This window comes from Planococcus citri, chromosome 3 (genome assembly GCF_950023065.1).
Source record: "Planococcus citri chromosome 3, ihPlaCitr1.1, whole genome shotgun sequence".
Classification (NCBI taxonomy): Eukaryota; Metazoa; Arthropoda; class Insecta; order Hemiptera; family Pseudococcidae; genus Planococcus; species Planococcus citri.
The window spans coordinates 41,952,110-41,979,593 of record NC_088679.1 but is presented as its reverse complement, the minus strand read 5'-3'; the positions used below and the strand labels follow the sequence as shown (position 1 = coordinate 41,979,593).

The 27,484-nt window shown below is 32.7% G+C and overlaps 1 protein-coding gene across 1 annotated transcript; it reads right to left on the bottom strand.

The window, feature by feature from the left end:
- Positions 1-5,027: 5,027 nt before the first annotated feature.
- fuss (fussel) lies at positions 5,028-26,885 on the bottom strand. The gene is made up of 4 exons (XM_065357949.1): positions 26,798-26,885; positions 21,025-21,148; positions 19,637-20,701; positions 5,028-5,713 (listed from the first exon to the last, which is right to left on the bottom strand). Exons 2-4 carry the CDS (start codon positions 21,145-21,147, stop codon positions 5,702-5,704), a joined length of 1,200 nt encoding a protein of 399 aa, XP_065214021.1. The 5' UTR covers position 21,148; positions 26,798-26,885; the 3' UTR covers positions 5,028-5,701.
- Between the last annotated feature and the right edge of the window lie 599 nt (positions 26,886-27,484).

Sequence of the window (27,484 nt, the reverse complement as noted above, 5' to 3'; positions counted from 1 at the left end):
CGTAAAACCTGGAAGTATCTCTTTAACCTAGTACCTCTATCTACGTCATCGTTTTAAAAGGCATGCTTGAATTTTTGAAAGTTAAATCTCGTTAGTATTGTTAACAAATAAATTGGAAGAATTCTTCCGCCCCCGATGCATTTCTCTCAAACGGTCTCCTTCCGCGGTCTCTTCATCTTGTAGGCGACCTTTCAAGTCTCCTTTCGACTTCTTCCTAATGGTACTGGTAGAATGGAGGGGTGGTTATAAGATGATCATAATTCCAAAGGTGATGAAAAACTACTCGAGATATTCCGATGAACTTACTTATCTAATTTGTAGGATGGGTTGCAAGAGAAACCAAAACAGATTGAGTATCTTTTTTTTTTTTTTTTTTTTTTTTGTAAAATTTCATTGTACTACTTTAATTAGATAGGTAATTGTTTCCATCACCGACGTCTCAACAAAACTGATACCAACCACAGGTATTCTTGAGACTACACTCGTCTTCGTACTCTTGATATACTCGTAGTAACAAGTGTGAGAAAGTTTTGAACAATTTATTAAATATCAAATAATTTAAAACAACGGTAAATCACGATAAATCGAAAAGTTTAAAATAAAAAGAATAAGTTTTGGCTTATAAAGAAGAAGAAGGCGAAAAAAAGAGAAAATGATTGTAACGTTGTAGTTGGTTTGAATCGATCCCCGAGGAATTGTCGTGTCTGTTACTAAAGCTAAGCACGTCTGTTATTGCCCATCTAGAACTTAATGCTTTGGTGTAAAGACTGAAAAAGAACCTGGATATGGCCTAACATTACACTGTGATTGTACGCAATGTCACGGATGATCAACTTATTTTTTACCGAAGCTGAAAAGAAGAGGAAATATTTTTATTTCCCATTTTGAAATAATTTTGAAAACGTACATGATACAAAATGCTCATACGTTGGTCCTTTGGGATAGACCTAAATTGCCACTTACGCCGCTTTTTAGAACTTTCTACCACATTTTTTTGAATACACCGTGTTGTGTTTTTTTTTTTTTTTAGTGAAAAAGTAAACCTATTATAAATTTTCCCGACTGCAATGGAATTTTAAAGCGTTGAATCGATTTATTTTTCAATTTTATTTTCGAGGTGGATATATGTATAGATACCTACACTTCAGATTAGTATTTTTTTTTTTTTATAAATTGAATAGGTAGTAATAATTATTGTACCTAGGTTAATTGGTTATCAATTACCTATACTGCTATTTTATTACGATTAATTTCTAATTACATTGATCCTCTTATACGCGGAGGATTAAATAAAAGTTACACATAACCCCTTTTGAAGATGATGATGAAAACGCCGATCAACAGTTTATAAATAAGAAAGATACACGTTTGTGATAATAATCGATACCATACTATAATACCAACGTAACCAATTGTGTAAAAAGAACGTGTACGAGGATTACAACCCTATGGAATCGATAACGATTTTGTTCATTGTGGTGTATGTACTCGTTTTTCTAACCCTTACAAATATTTCGATTACTGTTCTAGGATTTATTGTATACGGGTATTCATTATTTAAGCTGGATTTAATTTTTTGTTAACTTTCTATAGACTGGAGTATCAATCTACGCCTCGTAATATACCACCACATCACCATAGCCACAAGAGGGAATTAGTACCCGTAATTGCGACATACTTAAACTTACCTTCGTCCAATTGCGCTTACATTTTCATCACTGATTCTCCGTGGTATCTTTCGCAAAATTGTCAAACAAGTGAAAGAAATCATCTCTTCCAATCATTTATGGCATAACTCTTCAAATGTTAGTAGATACTCGTATAAAACACTAACGTTTTATTTTTTTGAGCGTCAACCAGTTTATTTGCAGAATATTTACCTCGAATAGAAACCTACGAGACCCCATGAAAAATTTCAGTCACACAATAAACCAAAAATTGAGGGTTCAACGAGGATTTTTAGCTCAAAAATTGCATGTAAATAAACGAATAAAAAATAAAAAATAATTATAATCGTCTTTTATCCCGAAAAAAACCACATTTCTGGCCATATTTCAATTAAAATCACATTTAGGTATATCTAGTTACCTCAAGCCCAATTTTGACTTAAGTCAATGCATGTATTCTAGGGTGGAAGGTGGATCACGAAAAAAAAAACGGCGGATTTGGATCAACTTCAATCAGAGACCTTTGTTTTCAGTTGAAAGGTACCCAGAAAATTTTCCAGCTCTAGAAGTGCTCCTGGAAGGGAGATTTGAGCCCTTAAACCGGGGACATTTTCGAAAAAAAATCATAGATTTTTTCACTCCAATCGCTGCACAACCTGTTTTGAGAAAAATAGCCAAAGTTTCAAATAAAAGAACTTACCTACCTATTTGAGATACTGCGTCGATCTATGCTTTCGCCGTCAAAATCCGAGATCTTTTTCACGGTACTGCCAGGCTCTAGTTCTACTGAACAGTTGAAAATTTGCAAATCGCTTATTCTTGGATAAATTCGTGTTTCGAAAATTTTTTTCTTAGCAAAATGTTTTGCATAAATTATACCAAAATACTGAAAGATATCATCCCTGAAACTGGTGAAATATATTGGAACGAAGTGGTGCCAATTTTTAATCATTTACGCTAATTTCAAAAAATGAAAAAATTTCATAAATTTTTGGCCTCTTTTTTGAATGCGATTTGAAAATGTTTACCCCTTCAGGAGTACCCCTGAAACTAAAATTTTTTGTGGGTAACTTTCAAGTCAAAACGAAGGTCTCTGCTGAATTTGGTCTAAATCCGCCAACCTTTTTTTCGCGATCTATCCTAATGTACATAATATACTTATGTAGGTACTCATCTTTTTTTGAAGAGCTCAATGTTTTCAAAAAAATAAGACTCTGGAGATCGTCTTTTCATTTCATATTCTCTTTATACTATCGTTTTTTGAGAGCCGCTTTCATCACAACTACCTACTTTTTAAAAAAGTGTTTTTAAGCTCTACCTTTTAATTTTTCTATTTTTTCAAAAAATTGTCTAAAACCTCTAATTGCACGACTGGACTGCTGTAATTCTGAAAATTGTTGTTCCAAGTTATATTTAGGTTATTGACGCATTTTGAGGGCTATTTTCGACATGAGTGAAAAAGATAAAGTGGTGGGCAAAAGTCAGCTTGCATCCTCTGATTGAATGCGTCAGTTTACCGTTCCTGGACGCGAAAGGAAGCATTCTACAAAAAAAATTAAATTAAGGAAAATTGTAGAGAATTAAATTTCCAATCGACTTAATGTCATTAGTTTTTATCTAGGATGCTTGGTTTTTGATTTTTTCATTTTTGATAAAAAAAACTTTTTGAAATAATTTTTTGAAAAATTTGCAAACTGAGTTCCATAAAAATCGATCTGGATGCGAAAGGAAGCATTCTACGAAAAAATGTGATTGAAGAAAATTGTAGAGAATCAAATTTCCAATCGATGTAATGCCATTAGTTTTTTTCTAGGATGCTTAGTTTTTGATTTTTTGACAAAAAACTAAAACTTTTTAAAATGTGAAAATCAATTTTCAATTTTTGCAAATTTTCAAGCTGAATTTTCCCCGCTAGGTACATACTATTTTAAGCTCAAATTTATTCCAAAAATTGCCCCACAATTGCGAAATAATTATTTGATCGAGCAGCCATAAGTCTAGGAATCGTTGACCTAGATCGTGTTCCAACTATATAGACATTACGACACGTTTTGAGGACCGATTTCGACATGAATGAGAAAATGTGTATTTTTAGACCCAAATTGTATCAAGAAAGGTGCCAAATTATATCCTCACAAGGGAACCTCTCGAGGTGCCCGCCACCGATTTAAATGGAACCGATATTTTTGGAAAGAGCATGATCTGAAACCCCCCAAAACCGAAATTTCAGCTTCCCTAGAGATTGATCTTCCGATGTTTGAAAAATTTTCAACGTTCCAAAATGACCATTTTGGACGATTCAGGTGAGTAAGTATGCTTTTTAAAAAAAGTAAAGGCACTCATATTACATATTTATTCAGTAACAAAATGATAAAAATTAATCCTGAAAATAAACGAATTCCATAATTTTTAGCCATTTTGGAGTCTTCAGCGCGATTTTCGACTTCTCCCGAATTTCAAAATTTCTTTTGAAAATGAATTTGGCTGTCTAAAAATCGAGTTTCAGCTACTTCCCTACCTATTTAAATGGTTCCTCTATTAATGGCAATTCGAGTACATTTTTTTTACTAGGATAATAAGAAAAAAAATTTAAAAAATCAAAAATTTTCTGTTTGTAGGAAAGTTTTTTAAATTAGCGTGTAGGTAACCGAATCTTACAATTTTGAAACATTTTGGATGACCATGCTGATGGGCACCTACCTAAAAATTCGTGAATTTGAAAACTGCCAAACTGGCCAGACAGTACTTAAATTATTTAGAATAAGACTTATCCACCACTGCGTACGAAAATTACGAAAAATCGAGTGAAAATGATTTGTTTAATTTTGAGATCACATTATTAAACACCTTTTTCATTTCATCCTGCTCGAAATCGTATACCTACCAATTGCATACGATTTGCTTAATAAAAAGTCATACAACAATTTTTACGATTAAAGCGTATATCGTCGTTGTGTTTATAGTAACGCATTATAACGTGCTGGGTGTATCGAGTTACATAGTGCTAAAGTCTCATTCATGAGTACACACATACTCGTATGAGTCTAGGGGTGAAGGAACATTAATCGAATAGGGTCATCGAACATTTTCATACTTTTGTACCCTCGTATGAATAAAATATTCTATAAATAGTTACTCCCGCAAATCCCGATTGTTTGAATTGTAAATATAGGCATATTAAAATTTTGAATGTCTCTTGGGTGCCTTGCTATGTATGTACCATAGTGTAACCCGATATGTAATTTCATTAACTTAAACGCCACATCTTCAAATTTACTGGATTGGAGAGTGGAGACTTGCTGATAATATGCGTATACGAGTGATAACAATACGAATTAATATTTAAAAAAATATGTATAGTATATTTTATCGTACAACCGTATAGATTTTTAGTGATCTAATTTTACCTAACTACACGCAGTACATCGAAGGGGTAGGTAAACCTATGAAAAAAATACAAAAAATTTCATCGCGCGGTATTGGTACATAGTAAATGTATATTTAGAAATACGTTGTATGGTAACTAAAAAAGCTTGGCTACAGCGAAAATTATTTATAACATAAAACGCAGGGTCGCAGGTAAGTAATTACATAACAAAGTTATCGTATATTAATACTTATACTTACTTATTTTACACATTTTTTTCGTATCATACAAAAAATAATTAATACATGTAATCTAAATAAATAGGTACATTTTCTTGATAACACTTATCAATACTCTGAAAATAGAAAAAACCGCAGCATAACTGTATGTAAGTAAGTAGGATAGTACATAAATACCTATTTTGCCGAATTTTCTATGCTGTAGGTACTATAAGTACATATTATTTTTGACATGAGCGGTTCAATTCGGTAAAAAGTAGTTTTAGGTACCTACATTATTTAAAAATACTTATGATTAGTAAGTACCTAACTGTTTGTATGTGTTATGCAGTTTTATGCTGAAGAAGTCCATGTACAGGTACACATCGAAAACGAAGCGTTGATTATCTCTCACAATAGCATAAATGGTAATCCACTTACGATCAAGTTCATTTTCTCGCCTAAAACAAATCAATCATCGACGATATGAATAACTCGCAAATAGATTTCCGGAGGAAAAAAATAGTCAACCCTACACCACAGATGAATAATATTTGTTCATTGCGCACTGCTCACATGCCTTCGTATTTTTGTACGTACCAACCTATGGGTACCTATAGTAGGTATTTGTGTACAGTAAAAACATAAAAACCATAAAACATCCATAAAAGACTACGTAAATTAAACTTTGTAATTCCGCGATGAAACGAACAGAACCGCAGAAAAGAGTGGAATAATTAAAGCACCATGGAATTGGTTTTAGCATTGAATTTAAAATTGAATAGAAGGATTACAACCCCGGTACTGAAAAGAAACCGTTTTCAGGGATTTAACACTTTGAAATGTCGTCGAAAATGAACGTTAATGACATATTAGCGAGCACCGATCGCCGTTTTACAGGTTATTTCTTTCTTCTACTGTATTCAATTTTATAATAAAATTGTTTACAACTTAATTTTCATTTAATTAATGTTCTTTGATGGTTTAAAATTTTCTAATACTTACGTTACGTAAAACTACATAATTTGGCCTTTCAATGTGTAATCTATAGGTACATCGTTGAAGAATTCTTTAAAAATTATTTTTTTAATGGGTAGAATTTTTCTGTGCGATATCGAGCGAAGGTAGGTAGATACGTCGTTTGAGTTTCCACTGATGGTTGGTTCAACTTCAAAGAAATCGTGTAATTCGAAATTTAATCGGCAATTAAGAAGTTTTCAGGACAGTTGGGTAACTAACTGTGTCTGTTGATGCTTTACCTACTTTCTGAACATCTCGTTTCCACAGGTCAAAATTTTTCTCAAGGAAAACATTCGCATTGTAGATATTATAAAAGAAGGTATTTTTTTTCATAGCATCATTTCTATATGCATTGTTTGCTGTACCATGTCTGATTTTGAAAATTCATCCTACCAAAACTCGACCAAATACCTGCGTTGCTTATTTCTATGTCAAGCAGAAGTAGACAAAGTTGAGTCGAACAAAAATGTGGTGCTTAAATCATTTCAAAGTATATATACTTAGTCAAGTATTCCATCCATATTTTTTACAGTAAGAACTGGCAACTTTTTCCAGAAATAAAATTAATTTCAAAATGATTATTTTATACTCTGATTGAAGAAAAAATTACCCATCAGCCTATGCCTGAACAAATTTTTTCAAGAAATGATTACCTATTTTAACTGCCTCAATTGTCAGAGTTTTATAGATAATAAACGGGTACCTATATTTTTCTTTGAAAATATTCCAGATGAACAAATCGTTTTATTGTTAATAGTGATTTGTCCAAAATATGCTCTTCAAAATTGATTTACATATGATTAGTATCTCACTCCTCTAAATAGGTAAATTAACGTGGCCAAAATGACATATGTATTATTACTGTATTTAACGTTGGAATTTTCATCATTGACCATTTTTTCCCTGTTCGAACTCTGCTGGAAGCTTATGTAAACCTTTAGTTGACTTGAATGGTAAAATTACCCCATTTATTCGTTGACAAGTCGGAATACACATAGGTACCTACCTACCTATATAAATAAATAAATAAACAAACCAAAATTTGAGAGAGTGGTCTGGTAGTGTGTTTCTTAGACCCTGAAACGTGAAACGCAAAGAAATAGACTTTCAGTCCCCTCCTCTAAGTCAAAAAAAAGCACCTGGTTTCTCGGTTTCACCGAAAAGTCGGTAAAATTACTACCTAGGTTATGAAAATAGAAAATGAAATTAACAATACATATTTCTTATCATCAAAAACATATGGAAAAATAATTACTGACATGTCCGAGTGAAGAGAAAGTGAAAATTTCGATAAATTGTATTTTCAATCATTCAATAATTAGCATTTTTCAGATTTTCAATTCAAAATCTTTTTGAATAGGTACCTATTTCAATTTAGGTCTTAAAAATTTCAACTGTTGTAATTAAAAAAAATAAAAATAGGTAATAAACATGAAATAAATTAAATTTTGGTGAATTTTTTGTAAAAAAGAGCATTGCTTTTTTCAAAGGGTTCGGGCTACAGACTGTTCTAAAAGTCGAAAAACATGTGAAAATAGCAAAAAGCACTCAAGTGGCACCATCCCATTGTATGCTGGACATTGGGGCTCCCTAGGTAAATTTGTAGAGGTGGGGTGGGGTCAAAAATCGGGTAAAATAGGGCTAAAATGAGGTTTTTTCCACCTCAAATGAGGTGGTAATGACCTAGGAATCTGAAATTTGAATATGTTGATTACAATGGTGGTATTCACCAATGGTATGATTTTGGACTCTTTTCCTCTGTTTGGGGCCAAATTATGCTTCTACAGAAAAATTACCTTTCTGTAATTTACAACTTCGACCCTCCCAAAGGGTCCCAGCAATTTGAGTCCTTCAGGCATCTGGCATCTGGCTCATCGAAAAATTGTTTTCAGTGCTTTTTATAATGGTCTTGGGAGGCCAGATTTCCGAGCTTTGAAAGATCAGAGCCCAAAAACTCCACGTGAGCATTCATCTATGTTTCCCATGAACTAAGATCCTCCTGGGCCTAGCTAGGCACTTAATATAAAATCTTCTGTTCATATATGTACAGCAAAGGATCCGTTGGAGGAGGGAGGGGGGGGGATAATTTTCATTTTTAGAAAATGTGTTTAAAAGTTATTGATTTGGTAATTGGTATAAGTACATATTATAGTTTAAAAGTATTTCTGCATCAAGTAAGTATACCTATCTAAAAATACAAACAATGAGTAAAAATACCACATCTGTAGGCTGCGGGAAAACACACAGGCTCAGGGGAAAAACCCTCCTATATACCTCCTTAGTTCTATTCCCATCGCATGCCTCTGCATTTGACAAATTTCTTGATGCTTTTGGTGCTTTTGATGGCAATTGAAACGAATAACCAGTGGTGATCTTAATGATTCCTAAAGTTTTACTTCTCAAATCTCGAAGTAACCACGAGACGAACAAAAAACGTTGCCAGATTGCTTGCTCGTCTTGTGAATTGAAGGAGTTGCATCGCTCATAAAAACTGAATTAGGGTTATTAATTTACTCGTACAATACTTGAGTGAACGAACAAAAAAATTATCGACGGTTATTTTGACAAATTGCCTGTTTTCAAAATTGAAGGGACGAACTTGGTTCAAAATATCCGAATTCGATCTGCCATTCGTTTTTGGAAATCTTGTACTCGTATTTTCAAACAATTGTTTTGCCCCTTCAATTTTACGAGTAGATGTCATGACCTGAAGAAGGCTACAACCGAAATAAAATCAAAACTAGAAAAGTAGGCATATTATTATAAAAATTCGTTCACCAAACGCTACGTGTCCATCAGACCTGATCTTTTGCAACGTTTATTTAGGCTGTACGATGAAGTACATATCGTTATATAAAATATTGCAACGATTCGAAATGTTTTTGAAGAAATGAAAAGGCGATGAAATTGATGAAAAACGTCGATTAAGTCACACTCTAATAACATCTAAATAAATAATGACACGGATATATAAGAAACACTTAAACGTGATTAAATTTTATGTTTTTGTTTATTTAAGGAAATTCTTGGACATTATAAGTAACTACTTGGTCATTTAGAATAATAATATCGAAGACTACCGGCGCGGCGGTGGTTTCAATCATCGATTACGTTATTAAAATTCAACAAAGTGACGGAGCTTCGCCAACACCGAACATGGGTAACGCGTAAATAACATATTGTCATTGTATTAAGCGACTTCATCCAATCAACATAATGAATGTTACACTTCATTTGTTCGAACCCATTATTTATGTAGAAGAAAGAAAAGAAATAAGTATCTATGTACGATTTCGAGTATTTACTTTACGTCTTTTATTTTCTTGACTTTTAATGTACCATTAAGAATGTCTTTTTGAGTGCTTTCTACTGCCTATTACTAAGTGAGTTACGTACGTTTTCGCGTGTAGGTAAGGTACCTATTTACCTTAAACTTTACCGAAAAGATAGCAAAATTTGAGATTTTTATTATGATAAAAAAATGTAAATCTGTGTAGGTATTCTTAACTAAACAACTTGTTGAGCGAGATATTTCGCGACCTTGATAAATTATATGTACATATTTTGTATTGTCATTCGTCATTTTTCTTCTAACAACATAATGTTAGATAGGTATAAGTTTCGAAATGTAATACCGCTTTAATGAACAGGCGTCGTGATCTATTGTAACCAAACACAAAAGATCACCATTAAATTTATGTATTTGATACCTACCTATCTACCTACATGAGCATTGAGCAGCTTATAAATATATTAAAATAACCGAAAAAAATAACTATACTTATAGTATCTTTTTAAAGTGAAAACCTCGACAGATTTACTTAAGCGGTATTTTTTACTTTATTAAGATTCTTTGGGAGAAAAAAAAAGAGAAAGATTTCAAAACTTCTGTAAAGTATAGGTAACTATAGTAACGATCCTTATCGCATGAAATAACACAATTGTTAGTTTTATTCCCTTTTTGTGCTTCTCTTCTCTTTTCTTTCTTTCTTTTTTTATTACATCTTACGAGTCTCACTGAGTTATTACCAAGTCACACTTTACCTTTTCATATTGTAGGTATGTTTTTTTCCAATAAATAATATTCTCTTTGCTGAGTTTTTTCGTAAGGTTTTATTTAGGCAGGTTGGAATGTAGAATAGGGTATCTAACGAATTTTTGATTTGACCTTTTGAAAAAAAAAATCAACCGAGTTGTTATTATCAAGCGAGTTTAATCAGAAACTAAGCCAGAAAGTTTCATGTGTGAGTAAATGATCATCATTAACGCTCTGAATAAAGCTTTAAAATAAGTACTTACATATTATTGAAGGACTTATACCCACTAAACTTGAGTAATTTTGAGTAAAAAAAAAAGCGTAGTAAACGAGATAATTTTATAAATTGAAATTATCCCCTTAAACGGTGGTAACACTGAGAATCAAGATTTTCAGTGAATGCGAAAACTGGAAGCTTGTAATAGCAGAACCGTGAAATTGAATGTTATGTATAACAAGCACCCAAATATAAGCTTAATGCTAAAACCTACAACGACAAATAAGTTATTTGTAAAACGCTACGGTAACTGAATTCTCAACATCCTTTAATATATATTCTTGTCTTTTTTTACGTTGTATAGCCGCATTACGTACATATGATCCACTAGGCTTATTTATGGTAGGTATCATTATACGAATGTTAAGGGACAAAAATGTGTGTTTTTTTTATTTCGTTTACTTGCGAAATAAACAAACTCAGAGGCTTGAAAGTTTTAGTACATACAATTTCAAAAAGACTACCTATGCCAGCATTGTTTTATCATCATCAGGAATATTTTTTTGAAATTTTAAAACTTATTAAGACTAGAAAATACGTGATTGATGATGCGCATGCGCATTTTATTGTTAAGGAAACTCAAAATTGGTACTTCAATTTCAAATGAGTTAGAAGGTACGTAAACGGAGACAATTCTTAAAAAGGATACTTATCCAACTTCCGACTTACGCTTAGTTTGTATTTTGTTCATTTCCACAAAAAAATTGGATTTCCCGAAAGTAGGGGCCCTTGAATACCCTTGGTGATCAAGATTTTAGCTGCTATATTTGACTTTTTGATTTTTGTTGAATTTTTAAAAATCTGAAAGTTGATTTTTCAACTGAAATGGCAAGTTCAAGTAGTACTATTTCTGGTGCTGAAAATGCATGAAAATGTGATCCCACTATACGTATTGGTAGTAGGTATCGTTTTTAAACAGGTTACATTCTCTGAATTAGTTTTAAATTTCACGGTGAGACATTGAAATTGAATAGGGTAGAGGCATAACTCTTACAAAATTCATTGAGAAATTCTGATTGATTGCAGACTCTCTGGCTGCATCTGAGTGAGCAGGTATGATCTGGTTTGATATGCACTTACCTATAGGTTTCTGAACGAACACACCTGGCGAAGGACAGCAGATTTTTTTTGAAGGTGGCAGCAATTTTTAAGCTTACTCTTTTAAAAAAATGTTCATCATTATTAAAAAAAAAAAAAAAACAACGAAAGTTTGAATGTTTGCGTTCAAGTATAAAAGCACCCTTATTGTTGGAAACCAAGATGATTAAATGTCCTCAGTACTTATATTAAACCGGCTTAAATTGGCTTGATCAGACCGGTTCAGATTAGATTCAGTACTAAAGATACGGACTAAAATCCGGACAGTCCCTGAATTTAATTTGGTCTATTCAGACCTGATTTCATCAATAATCATCAAATAGGGTGAAATTTTGATTTTTTTTTTAAACCCTCAAGTACCTATATGTAAATTCCTCTCGAAAACATGGAAGTATGTACAAATACCAGTTCAATCTTTGGTACTGGTCTCTATATATGTCAACATTGTAATTATGATTACCTAAATAAATGAAATCATATCACCTACCCAGAGGAAAATGATCAGATTTGCTTACATCTCATCAGTTATTAGATCTGATACTCGTATTACGAGTAGACTTATAAGATCTGAACATTCCTTGATCTTTGGATTTAATTTGACTTGACCTGATCAGATCCCCCCACTGTTGGTTGAATGTTTTTTCGGTTTTCATTTTTGTTTTGATTTTTTGGTTTTCAGTTTTGGTTTTCAAATTTTTTTGGTTTTTTGTTTCTGTTGTCGCTTCCATTTCTCTAAAAATTCCGTTTTTACAGTTTTTTCTTTTTTTTTCGTTTCTGTTTCTTCAATTTTCACAACCTTGATTGTAAAGAGGTGTAAAATCATAAAAATATTCGAGGCTTAAAATTGTCATTTGTCATTGCTAAAATCATTATTATCCTTAGGTAATGAAAATGAAATTGAAAAACAAATTTTTTTCGGGTTTCAAATTTTGTTTCGTTTTTTGTTCAACTTGGTTTTCAGTTTTCGTTTTCGTTTTTGTGTTTCGATTTTTATGGTTTTCACAACCCTGTCCTGAATATTTTATTGATTACATGGTGATGGTTTTTCTGTTGAAAACTCAAAACAGTAGCTCTTCTGTTATTTCTTTTTGTGATGGCCCCGAATGGTTTGAAACCTTGATCTGACTGATCTATGTAGGTACCTAGTCATTGTACCTCAGGTGTTTCCAATTTCTTACCCAAGTTTTTGCATTTCTTTGAGTTTATTTTTGTAAGTTATTTCACTCAATAAAGGTATAATGCTCCCGTTGAAATCATTTTTTTGGTAAAAAGAATAAAGCCTCATCTCACCGAAAACACGCAATTTTATTCAATGTTGAGCTAAGAAGAAAGAAGAAATTCCGCTTTTATGTTCCAATAAAGTAAACAAATTAAAATTCCATTAGTGCCCGTTTTTTCCTTCTGTTTTTTATTTCAAGTTTTATAAATTTATAAGAGTAGGTATTATTGATATTCTTTTCAATTTACTTATGCGGAAAAGTAAATACTTTTTTTCCTCTCCAAAATTTTAAACCAATTTTCAAAAAAAAAAAAAAAAAATCAAAGAATTTCCACACGAATCATCTGACAAATTGGGAAACGGTAATAGGAAAGCTCGAAAATGAGAAAAAAGTTTATAAAGATGGTTTAACCTTTTAAAATTAACTTAAAACTCAGCAAATTATTCCCTTGAAAGGTATTTTAAATTACAATACAAATCAAGCGAACGTTTTAGGTTTTTCTCCTTTGAGGTTGAAAACACCGGTACCTACCTACTCGTATTTCGAAAAAGTTAATTTCTCACAGGACTGGAATATTTAAAAGAAATATCGGTAGAAGAAAAAAAAATTATGTTATTTTGAACTTTTTTTTCTTTAAGAGAAGAACGTAGGTACGCGATAGGAATTAAAATCGCGAGGATTAAAATCAAGTAAGTAAGTAAGTAAGTAACTATTTAAAATTTTGACCTTTAAAATTAATAATCGTTGTAGTGTAAATATTCTCCTCTTGGGGTGATATTGCTCGTTTAACAATAGAATAAATGATAATGTTTAACTGTTGACAATACTCTATTGCGGAATATGATTAAAGCGTTCCTTCATATAGTTCATATAAGCAAACGTATGCCAATGAGGAGGAGGAGGAATAGAAAGGGGACGTAGTGGAACGAACTAACGTACTCGATGAACCGCGTAGTTTTACGAAGATGTTGACATTTCTTCGGACAATAGGGTAGTACCTACGTGAAAAAGATGCCTTTTTTTTTACGTATACATAACGCATTATGTAATTACTACGTAATAGTTTACCGAAGGTAGGTTAATTTAAAACTTTTAACGACCATCTAGTCGCGATGATTGATCGACGTGTTTATGCAAATGGATTAATTTTTGTTTTAATTTCATTAAAGTATGTTTACTGGACTAGATGTAGGCGGGAGGGTGTTAATTAAACCAGTTGAGTCTTAACTAACAAAGTAATTAGAACTTTGAGAGGTTTGTACGATGATAATAAAAGTAGGTTAATGTAAGTATTTTCTGAAGAGGGTGCATTCGTGCATACTGTGTACACGTATACACGTAATGGATACACTAAGTATAGTTTCATCCCCCTCAATTCAAACACTTCGGGAATTAGGTAGCAATTATTCACCAGTCATCTCGATCTCGATTAAACTACACCGGGAAAAATAAAAAAGCCCAACTAAAACCAAAAAACAAAAAAAAAATCACCAATTAAGAACGAATATCTGCGGGTAAAAACGCTTCCAAAACGATGTAAAAGATTTTCGAAATTACTCATTAGAAATTCGTTCCGCTGGATCGAGGTTTGGCGTAGGTAGAGGTAGATACGGTGAGACGACTTGACACTTTTCAAATGTCTTAAATAAACGTTTCGACATTAAATTAAAAACGCCAAAAGGCGCACGGCTATTGAAAAGGTGACATTTTCTAAATAAAGGCCAAACGGGCGTCGTGACTAACAATTAAGTTGGACCATTAGGTGATCTTATATTAGCTTATAGGTTGGAGGAGCGGCCGAAATGTCAGCTTATGACCTTCCCCGCGCACCGTATTTTCATTATTTTTCGCCGAAGCTTTTGTTGGAATCGTTTTGCCCTCTTCGTAGCGTAAGGCTGCGCGCGGAAAAGCTCTTGGGAATCGAACCGTTCCACCACTAGCGTTGCATGGGGCAAGTGTGTTACAATATTTAACATTTGCTAATACCCTATGATAATATTCTTTCTCTCTTTGCTGTTTCTTTTTGTGCAGTTAGTGTCTACGTTGGCGTTTGACATAATTAAAACATGCTGTGTTTTGATTTAAGTAAGCGTTACGCTTCGACGAAATTTTCACACTGTTTGGCAAATTTGTTTAACTCGAGATTGCGCTTAGTTAATCGAGTTTTAATTTTTAAGTACCTAACGCTACATAAAGTACGATAGGTGTTTCTGTTCTACGTTTAAGAACGAGTGTATACTACTGCTACACGGAGGTCGATCAAACTATCTTGTAGACAGCATAACTATTGGCGTATTTTTTTCTGACTCCATAAAGGTTTTAAAAATACTTATTACATTCAACAAACTACTTGAAACAGTCTGTGAATTTTTTTCAGGAAAATTCTTATAATTTTCGGCAGGCGCTAAAATTCATTTTTGTCTTTTTTTTTTGACAATGCTCCCAAAATAGGAAGTCCACAAATCCATCGAAGGCCCCAAAAAGAGCTCCAAAATCACCATCGATCGGTTTAAAAGAGAACAAAAGTAGAAAATAAACCAAATTTAACATTTTCTCACTTAAATTTAATAAAATTAAGTTTTTTCCTTCACAAATTAGACCAATTTTGAGTTTTATAAAATTCGTCAAAAATTCAAAAATGAAATTCAGCACATGAAACTTGTCTTGCAGGTCTATTTTTGAATGCTCTTGAATTCTGGTTAAATAAAAATAGGTATGTAGTAAAATATGGAAAAAATTGATGAATCTGATAGAAGTTTGTAGGTACCTGGTACCTACGTAGATTGTGACAAAAATATTTTTAAATCAAAATTGATGACATCAATGCGTAAAAAATCGTGAAAACAATCAGTTTTTTGCATTTTTGTTGGTCTTCTACCTGTATAAAAAATTCTGAAAGAACAAATGTTGAGATTGTTGCAGTGCACCTAACAGACGTGCAAAATTTATACTTATGTTTTTGTGGTTGCGTCTCTAAATAAGTCACCAAAGATGAAAGATTCCATTGAAAAACTGAAAATGCTCATTTCACTAAGAACATGAAATTGAAAAAATTTCAAAAATTTCCATAAATGATCCTTAGTAGTGTCTAGCATCCCTGCATGTTTGAAAAATTTGATTGAAATAATATGCCAGCGATGGATATTGACTGATACCTAATGTTGGATTTTTATAAAATTCAGTAAAGACCTTCATTTTGAATCGTAAGTCACTAAGAAAATAATCAAGTGGGGGGGGGGGTCTCAAATAAGATTCTGCCTTTACCTTCATTTAACTTAGGGGCTATTAACTGTTTGCGCTTTTCATCGTTTGCGCTTTTATACATCGATTGCGCTTTTGGAAAACAGGGGTTCCCAAACATTGGTGAAGGTATACAGATTCATGTAAAAGTATTCTTTACTTCAACAGCGTTTTATAAATACCTGGATGCTGCCTCATTTTATCACGAATTGAACGACCTCCTGCCCCCCCCCCGTTTGGTCAGCAAATCTGATTTTAAAAGAAATCCAAATAGAGAGACTCACAGGGAACGTTCAGAAGTGTAACACGCCGGTCGGGATGAAACTGCGCCTGTGTGTTGGTGGGTATGCAACTACCAACGCGCTGTATACCTTTTGTATGATACACGTCTCCTTCTGCTGGCGGGTTTGAAACAAATTATTTTAATTTCATATGATCGGAAAATGAGTAGTTTCCTAGACAGTTTTATGTTTGGAAAATACGTCTTTAACGCATCTATCAAAACATGTGCGGAAAACAGATACTTTCCTCCCTAGGGAGGAAAATAACTGTTTTCCGCACATGTTTTCAAATTTGAAATCAGCCATTTTTTAAAATTTTAGCATTTATTTTCCTCTCATATGAAATTAAAATAGTATACGCGACAGAATTGGACAGTAACGCGATTAACTTGTGCGATTTAAGTCGCTCGGCTTCGCCTCGCTCCTTAAACTTCGCACTCGTTAATCGCATACTTTCCGCTCCTGTCACGTAATATACTATTTCGGACTGTGTTCTGGCGGGTCACTTGATTTTTTCCACGGCGCTGTCGTGGGAAAATTCTTACTGACCCCCTGCTCGGTGGGTAAAATTTTTATATGCAGACGAGTTTTCTTTTTTTTTAATATAATCCCTAAATAAACTAGTTTTCAATCAACATCAATCGCTTTTTCCTAATAGTTCATCATTTTGCGCTCTGACTTTCTGAAAATAAATTTTAAATGCCTGAATTGAATTTTGCGTTGATTTTTTATTAAAAAATTCACTTATACGCTTCAAAAAAAATTTTGTACTTCAATTCTTGAACCAATTTTATTAAAAATGAAAAAAACTAGCCTGGATGAAAAATTTTCTACCAACGATTGCGCATTAGGAAGAATTTTAATAGGACAGTGCCATAGAAAAATTCCACTTCATCAGCCGGGGGTCAGTGAGAATTTTACCACGACAGCGCCGTGGAAAAAATCAAGTGACCCGCCAAAGCACAGTCTGAAAAATAATTTTTTTAAATCCGCCAGCAGAAGGAAACGTGTTTCAGACAAAAGGTATACAGCACGTTGGTAGTTGCATACCCACCAACACACAGGCGCAGTTTCATCCCGATCGGTGGGTTACACTTCTGAACGTTCCTTGTCAAATTAAATTACGGTATACTATCAAATGGTAAAATTAAACAAATGGCAACAAGAGACAGAATACAAAATTTTTAATACATAATTACATAGGTATATTATTCAATGTACCAAGCAAATCGAATTTCTCGTCTCTTTATAAAACGCGTTAGTTACCTGAACAGGACTACACTGATATCAAGTAAGTAAATTTTGTTATGTATCTACAAGGTCATTGGATTTCAATCAAATTTCGATGTTTATTTAAATAACACATTCTCATTGTTTTAAACTAATTTTCTATTTTTTGTAAGTACATTAAATTTTTATGTTTTTGATCAAATTTTGATTCACTTTTCTTTATAATTCTCATGTTTTTTAAATTCTCACGTGCCACATTTTTAATGGATTATTGTTACTAGTTGTGTTTGTTGCACTTTTTTAATCGATGATTATAATAAATAAAATAAATAAATAATAACCAAGTGTTTAACATTTTAATGCTGTTTTGGGAACCCCTACTACAGTGACAAAATTTTAGTCCAAAGCGCAAACGATATATTTTTTTCAATCGTTTGCGCTTCTGCTAATAACAATGGGAAGCGCAAATGATGATTTCCCAACTTGGGCTACTGTCATTTCCATAAAAAATAAAAATCCAAGACTACTTTTAGGGTGCTATTATTCTTCGATCTAAAATTTTCAAATCGCCAATTTTTGGGTAAATTTGAATCGTGGTAATCATGCTAATATAAACGAAAGATAGGTAAGTATCATTTCTGAAACAGATGGAATATTCTAGAATGCGCTAATCTCTCCCCCCCCCAAATTTAGAAATAAAGTTGAGGGGAAAATGTATAATTTTTTTGAATTTTTGAAATTGGCAATAGTGGTTAGATATTGAAAAATGCCCCCCCCCCTTCAGAAATGATGTACATTTTTTGTCCTAAATGCATAATGGGTATTCGAAAAGAAAATTGGTACATTCAAAACATGAACTCGCCAATCCCCAAACATGAATACTTATTTTAATTTTCAATCGGTTAGCAGAACTCTAAAAAGAGTCTTGGATTTTGACTGCAATTACCTAAGTCAAGGTTGATTAAGAATCTCAAACAGGTACAGTAAGCGCTGCTTAATGTGATCGGGTTGGGACGGAGTGGTTGATATTCTATTAAGCGAAACATTTTAAAAAAGGGAATTTATTGAAATTGTATACTGTACATAATTATGAAAAGGTGGAAAATTTTTGGCAAAAAACAAGAATGACAAATTTAGCAAAAAGCCGGTACTTTTCTGCAATTTCAGAAAAATGAGCGAGGCTTAAGCAAAAATGTGGCAATTTTGGGAATTATTGGCAAAAAAATTACACTTTTTCGTAATTTTTTTCGAAAAAGTGAGCATTTTTTGCATTTTTTTCGCGATTTTAAGAAAAAAAAAAAAGCTTATTAAAAGATGGACTTTTTTTTTGACTGTTTGCTTTTTTCGACAAAAAGTATTCCTATTTCATTGATTTTTGTTGCTTTTTGAAAACTTTCCCATTCCATTAACCGACTTCATTCACCTTCAATTACCACATTAAGCGAAATTCTTTCAATGTAAAAATATACAGCCGTTCCGTCCCAACAACTTTCCATTCTATTAAGCGAATTATTCTAATAAGCGCAATGATAATAAGCGGCGCTTACTGTACTAGGTATCTGTTGGAACTGGATTATTTTTCCTAAAACAGGTTTGGTTAGGGTTAGAGCGAAATTCGAAAGAATCCTCTCTTCAAATGAAGTCCTACATTTACCCTCCAGGCTGAGCATAGGATGTGATTGACATATAATTCAATTCATTGTTCCTAGATACAAGTGGTTAACAATTCACCTACCACTTCATTAAAATTAAAATTTTCCCTCCTCAGAATTAATTGTTTTGAGAATTTTGGAACTATTTAAAGAAAACACGTATAAAAAACAAAAAACTGGGAATAAAAGTTTACTTCAAGCTACGTTCATTTTGAATTTTTTTGGTGTCGTAGAAATTTGAAAGCTTATATCCTCTGTGGGCTGGTATAGAGTGGAGTGGAGGTACTTACTTAATTAATTCAATAGATGATCTATGTACAATATATTTACCTGATCTGGTGTGTGTATTTGCCAAACACTTTTCGTATCATCTTCGTTACACGTTTCAATATCTACAGTCTCTTCTTCATCATCGCTGTCTTCTGGCTGTTCTGTATCCTTGACAGAGGAAGGTATACTCGGATATACGGGTCGAAATGCCGACGGATACAGCCTCGATGCAGTTTCGTATTTTGGGAAGAAAAACGTCGAGTTCGTGGACGGCAATCCAAACCCCAATTTGGTAGCGCTCGAAAACCAAGGAAACGTCGTGTACGAGCCGAATGTATTATTTTTCAACGCATTATGCTGCCATACGTAATCCATAACTAAAGGCAAAGGAGGAACTCGAGCCGAGCTCGATACAACAGGTAATGGAAACGGATGCGGCGGAGATGACGAATCCTTCGGAGGTTTAATCACTGGCGATATTTTTTTACAAGGTTCCGAGGTATGATGATCGTTCATCATGCGTTTTCTCGTGCCGCCGTTGAACATAGCTTTAACGTCTTCCCAAGCGTGAGTGATTTCTTCAGGAGGACCACCACTCAGTCTCATGTGTCTTCGCCACGAATTGAAATTAGCGGCGTCTGGTTGTACGTACTTGGCATTTGGAGACGTTCGATGCGAATGGAAAATGAATTTATTAGGCGAGAAAAACAGACCGCAAATAGAGCATTTGATGCATTTCGCCCTCGAGCTATTGTATCTCGATGGCAGAAAAGATCCGCGACACCCCCACGCGCACTCGTGGTGTACTTGGAACGCGAAATCTTCTGGTAATCGTGGAGGCGAATTGTCTCCCAGGAACGATTTGCAGAGTCGTTCCGCTTCGCGTCTTGTGATCATTCCGCATCGTCTGGAAGAAACTGGCATTGCACCGGCTCGTCTGAGGATTTCCAACTGTACCGGAGTGCATTGTACGCAGGTTATACCCAATGCCACTCTGCGGTTGTGGATTTCGTTATAGCTGAAGTTTTTCAGAAGCGTATTGCTTATTTGAGCCAGGCACAGACGTTCTTGCGAGTCGATTATTAACGAGACGATGGGCACTCCGTATAAAACTACTGTACCGACCTGCGAAAATAAAGTTTACAATTGATCAATAAAGTGTTCGGAAAGTGAATGTTGAGCTTGGATATCGCTAAATCAAGATTGTGGACGCGTTTAGTCGTAAGCCTGGCAACGAAGTGGCCCATAGTCCAAATGAATCTACCAATAGATACATACATGAAGATTTTCCAACTTTTAGAATTTAAATAAGCAATTTTTGTAAATCATTTTCTTCAGTAAAAAAGGATAAAATTTCAAAAGTCCAAGACTTGAATTCCAAAAAACTGCTTAATTTTACAAAATTATACAAATTTTGGGTAATTTAAATGAATTTGAATTTTTCTTACCTGATTATTTTTTTGACAAGAAAATCGTAGCGATGAAGATGGTGAAGAAAGCTGCTCCTCGTAGCCGTAGGATGTTAATTTGTTGTACTCATCCGACGGTGAGGCAACAGATGTATCTGACATCCTGAAACACAACATGCAACATCGTACTTGAGAAAGGTACCTAGAAATTTCATCATTCACTAAATTCGGAATCAAAATGTAAAAGTAAAATTAGGTAGATAATATTCATGAAATAACCATGAGTGATTGTTTTCAATTGAAAGAAAAAAAATTAAAGGAACGTTTATCTATCTACCTACCTACCCAAATAGTCATCACCCAAAAAAAACATGATCAGAGAAAATTGATTGGTCATTATTTAGAAAAATTCTGAACAAAGTCAAAAATTTGTCCACACATTAAATCTAAAAATCTAAAATTACCAACGCCATACCAGAAAATGTTTTCCGTTTAGATCCGGAGAAATTGTCTACATTAAATACTGTAGTTAGGATAGTGGTCTAAGACTTTAAAAAGAATAAAAAATTGTTTAAACCTATGAATTTCCAGAAAAGAAACACGAGGATAAAATTCTCAATACTAACCAGGAAATACCAATACTCGAATTATTATAGAAAAATTACCAAAGGTACATAGGTATTTCAATTGATGTGCTACAGGTCACAGAATGTTTTTCAATTTATTTTTCAACTAATCTTTGATTCAGCCTTTCGTTTATGTGCTATTTGAATTTCAAAATATGAATCTGGCTTTTAAAAAAACAAAAAAAAAAAAAAAAAAAAAAGAAAAGAAAGGATTCGTAAAATAAAAGTTATGAATACCATACAATAGTGGATACTTATCAATCAACATAATTCTATGTAGTACTCCTGAGAATAAGTTTTAAAAAGAGATGGAGAAATTTTTGCCCATTTAAATGCAAAACAAAAAATAACTAGGTAGGTACCGCAGATATTTTGTACTTCTACAATCATTCATAAGTAACTACATAGTAAATCTCACACCAAAATCATTTAAATTCAAAATTATACAAAACTGTAGGTGCCCACATATGAAATTTTTTGACCTATTTTGTTAAAAATTTTCAAAAATACAGATACGTTGCTAATTTTTTTAAAAAATAGCTATGTTAATATTTAAAATTGAAATTTTTCATTCAAGTTTTCCTTCAAATCTTTAAATAGACTGCCAATAAAACGTTAATCAACGTACTTACCTACTTACTCATTACTCGTTATTTTTTCAAAAAGATTTCTTCGTTGAATAGGTACCTCCTCACCCTCTTAATCTTTTTTCAAAAGTAAACTACGAGCGATCAAAAATTTAAAAAAATTATATCCTTTTATTAAACCTGAAGGTTTTAAAAAATAGTGTATTTTTACAATGAGAAAATTGTAAAAAGCAACTAGTACCTATTTAAATTTTAAACGAAAACTAAGACAAATCGTTGTAAAATTAAGGGACAAACTGATAAGCACTCTGGGGAGTTAAAAGTTGATTCAGACTAATAGAAAAGGCTATAGGGTTGTTTTCAGTACAAAATAATTATAGAAGGATTAAGCTGCGTGGTGGTATTCATTCTGTTTTTTCTTATTTCATTTTGCAACCTCTTTTTCAATTCTTTTTGTAGGGTGTTTCTAACGAAATGTGGCGCGTTTGAAGAACGCCCTTTTTTCATTTTTTTCGCCCTGTCTATAAATACGTTTTTCGTAAGTGGGTATTGATAGAAATCTTTTTTTTTTAATTTTATCGAATTATCGAATACGTTTTGATTTTTTAACGTGTTAAAAAATGAAATTTCATTGATAAATAGGTAAGAAGATACATGTAATAGATACGGTAAGTTATATACCTACCTAGAGGATTACAATTTTTTCTTGTTGTTTATAAGGTGAAAAAAAAATTATTTATAAATGTTTCAAATTATTTTTAAATACTTTAAGAACCCTTTTCTATTTACAAAAAAAAACTCCCCCTCCCTCTGTAACCCGACAGTCCCACTTAACGTTTATTCGAATAGACCAATAACAATCGTTCCTCCACTTTTACTACTCGATAATCCTATCGCAGTTAATTGGAAATAATATTATTCCATTTCGCTCTGCTACTCTTTCCACTCGAATAATAATAGGTATTCCTTGTTTCCCGCAATTTCTTCAATCTGAACAAGGGGTTTTGGCGTAGCATTACGAAATGATATAATATCTATACCGATTTAATGTAATTTCCATTTGTTATTAATTCCACGCCGACAAATTTAACAGACTGTCTGCATTCGTTGTTCGCCAATTTTACCAAATATAATTATTTAATCAATTCGTTTTATTAAGTTCGCCAAATCCGTCTTAATTACTAAGTATTCTAGCTTGCATTTCTAAATGTACCTATCCGACAATTCTCGACCGAAGATACGAAATAATTAATTTTTAAATTAAGCAAAAATTGTTTATTTTCGAGTTTCGTTTGTTAAGTTACTCTTTTGTTCGGTTATAATAAGTAATGAGCGAGTATTTCGCGGATATTTAAATTTTATAATAACACATTGCCACAGTTGAATCTTCTGTGTAGGTTGGTACCTGTGAGTAATTTGAGTTTTAAGGAAACTACCTACAAGAAAATCGACTGTTATAGGTACCTATATACCTACCTAATATGTAACTGTAATCATTCTCTCAACAATTATTGAATTTCGAAATTTTATCTAAGAATGATTTTCTTACCACATGTGTACGAGAATTCAAAATACAAGGAATAAAAAAGTTGATCCGATACTCAAAAGAACATCAAATGGTCAATGGTCAATGCACAGCTATCGACTTATCTACCCGGGTATGAATTTAAAAATTAACGCGAAAAAATCCGAGAATAAATACACGAAGATTTTATCTTTAATTATAATATGCATTTCAAACAACCATATGCGTGATTTTATATTTTCAATCACCAAACGTATGAAAAGTAATAAAATGTTGGGTCTTCTTTTATACACCATATGGTTGTTCAACCCTTTCTTTTGTGCGTGTCGTAACTCAATAACTACATTCGATTAATAATTACTCAACTCGAGACGTTAAGGTACAGGTAGGTTAGTTAGAATTGATTCAGAGTATGGAATGGATAACATCAACGAAACGCTTTTTTTATTGTATAATTAATCGGTGATTAGACTGGAAATATTATAAGTTATTTAATGAGATAGCTGCCATAAATAGAACATGGTGGGTGGCTTTTTTGAAAACGAGAGCGAGAGAAAAGAATGACTTATTTTACGAAAAAAATGGCGAATTTAAACTTGTACGTACCTATGCAAAAATGTGAGTACCTATTTTTTTTAGTAGGTCTGGGTAGGTACCTAAAAAAAAAAAAAAACAAAAACAAGAGTGGTGCTAGTAAAAAAAAAGCAGGAAATCGTTTGTGTTTTGCCTTCTATTGGAAGATAGGTAGGTAATCAAACTGAAACTTTGGTCATAAGTTATATGTAGTACCTATGTAGACGTAGACCTATTGTAAAAAAAAAAACTTCAAATAAAAACATATTACCCGTCTGGAGAATAGTGAAAGCTAACTGAAGGGACTATAAATAGATTTTGAAAAAGTATCGTCTACTTATAGGGCTTGAATTTAGAAAGTTTGATGTGTAAGAAATTGTGTGTTCACAAATTTTCTAAAATATTTCACCAGTTTTGAGCACTATCTAATTACACTTCATTTTTTTCATCTTTTTATGTATCTTTGACTTCGAGATCTACTTGAAGTCCCTTAAATTTGAAAGTTAGTCGAAAACTCGACCAATTAAATTTTTCTCAACACTACGATGCCCTATAACTAGACACCTGCAGGCTGCACGATTGAAAATTCATGGCAATCCTCTTTTCTTTAAAACGTATTTGCTCCTTTAATTTTCGAAGTAGGCAATATATTCATTTGTGTTCTAATATTTAGTTTGGTCCTTCACTGCTTTGACACCTCGTAAACAAGTTTTTAAAGATGAAATACATAATATGTGCAGCTGTTTGTGTTGTCGTTCAAAATTTTATGCTGTTTTGCTGCGTTGCATTTATACAGCAAAAAGAAAGTTTGTCGATGTCGTTCAGGCGTTTTACTATACTCTCATCAAGTAGTGGTACATGATAACATTGTAGTTTGTTTCCAAAAGTGTTAATTTTCACTTTTTTCAAAATTCTTAACACTTTTATAATTTGGGTAAAAAATTGTGACGTAAACTACAAAAAAGGAATTTTACCCAGAATTTCAAGGCACGAATGCAGACATCACAGTTAATTGCAATTTAAAAAAAAATATTCGTTGGATTTAGTATGATTACCGAACAATGAAATGGAATACGTAAACTTGGATTTTTTGATGTGGCGAGGATGTAGATTACTGGGAAACTAGAACTTTGAAAAAGACGAGGTGACCCAAAGTCGCTATTCAAATATAAGTCAAAGTATTCGAAGATACGAGGGTGAATTAACGGAGCAAAACAGAACGAAGATCTATCTACACTTGACAATGTAATTTAGGTGCCTGCTTAATCTGTTCAACTAGCGAATCCAAAAGAAAACAAACGCCTTTGATGACCTAGGGGAGCTTAAACGGTACTTATTCGCACGTTTATACGAAGTAAATTAAGTATTAACGATTCTAAAGTTGATTAATTCCTATTTACCAACATGATAGTTTACAATATAGCATGTGTAAATATGATTGTAGGTACATATGTAATGGACCTAGGTTTACGTATGTACTTTTCAGTTTTCATATTCCATTGTCAAGGCAGTGGTTGAAGTTTATGCTCGTCTGAATTTCTTCAAAACATACCAACCTAGGCACGTTAAATTTATAAATTTTATTGTCTTATAATTATGTAATTTTTATGAAAACACAAATGATCGCGTAATTAAGTAGGTGTTACAACATGCTCCTACGAAGACTGAATCCAATCCATCTACTTCTTTTTCAAGGTTCAAATTTTGTCATATTTCAAATTTTAATGAAGTATGAAGTTCATTTAGTTTTTTATCGATGATTTCATCATTTCAGCTCTATCAATAATGTGAAAATGATTCAGGTACCTATAGATAGGTAGATGTAGTGATGTATACTCATGTTTGAGCGAATTGAAAGTCTTGAAAATACGTATATATGTACTTATCAAGTTGTGATGATTCAGTTACATATGTAGCAGATTTTGTGAGATTTATTCGAAAAAAATGTTGTACATTAGTTCAATACTTATTTTCATTTTTATGCAATTTGAATGAAATGATTTATAATTTTGAGACAGTCTTTTGTTTTTGTAAATGCGTAGGTTATGATCAAAAAGACATTAATACAGTACTGATTTGATTTTCAAAAAATATATGGGCTCACTATACCTACACTTGAATTATATTGGGAAAAAAAGCTTAATACTTAGGTAAAAATCAGTGGTGAAACTGAAAGTAGGTAGGTAGATATAAGACCAGCTTTCAAAATAACCTACGTATCATTTATGATGAATCCAAAAAAAATTATGTTTTTTAAGCAATTTTATTCTCTTTTTTCTCTTGTTCAATTTTTGATCTATGTACTAGCATACGACTAAACTTATAGGTAGACCTGATGCCCATTTGTTTCACGGGATCTCTAGCTAATTTTTACTTAAAAACTTGAAAGTTCAAAGTTCAATAAAGTTTCTTGTTTGCAATTTGATTCAAATTCTGAAAAACTATAATCATGAATATTTAAATACCAACAGCTATTTAATATGAAAATGAAAAAATATTACCTTTGCTGATAACCGATTACTAATATTCAACGTAATTTTCAATTGAAAAATATTGCACTTGTCTAAAGTTACAGCAGACTTTTAGCGACAACTTGTTAAACTTTACTTTGGTTAATTTTTCGCTGCGATTATTTCAATTCGAAGTTGAACGCCCTAAAGGGCGGCACGTAACTTGTACACGGAAAACATCCAATCAAAAAAATGATATAGGGGTTCATGCGCGCTTTATCCTCCAATCCTATTCCAGTGTATTCGGAATAAATGTAAGTAAAGTTTTATACTCGTATATTCAACTTTATACCAGAAAATAGAAGACTTAAATAACAACCAGACTTCATTCAAATTTTCCCTTGTTAGCAAATTTCAGACTCGGGTTTTATTAATTAATTTTCATCAACGTAGACGCATACTTAATTCACTGTAGGTTTGAATAAATGTTTTGAAAAAATTAAGTTGTTGATTTCTTGATTCAAATTTGTTTTCTGATTAGGTATCTAATATCACAATTTTAGTTTGAAAATGTTCTATCATCTAGGTACCTACCTACCTATTTTCATGCGCAAGAACTAGGCCTATGATACTCGATAGAATTACGTTGCATTTAATCATTATAATATAGGTACCTAATTCTATAATTATACCGTTTTTTTAACTCATAGAACAAAAGATTCTTGTAAAGTTCCCTAT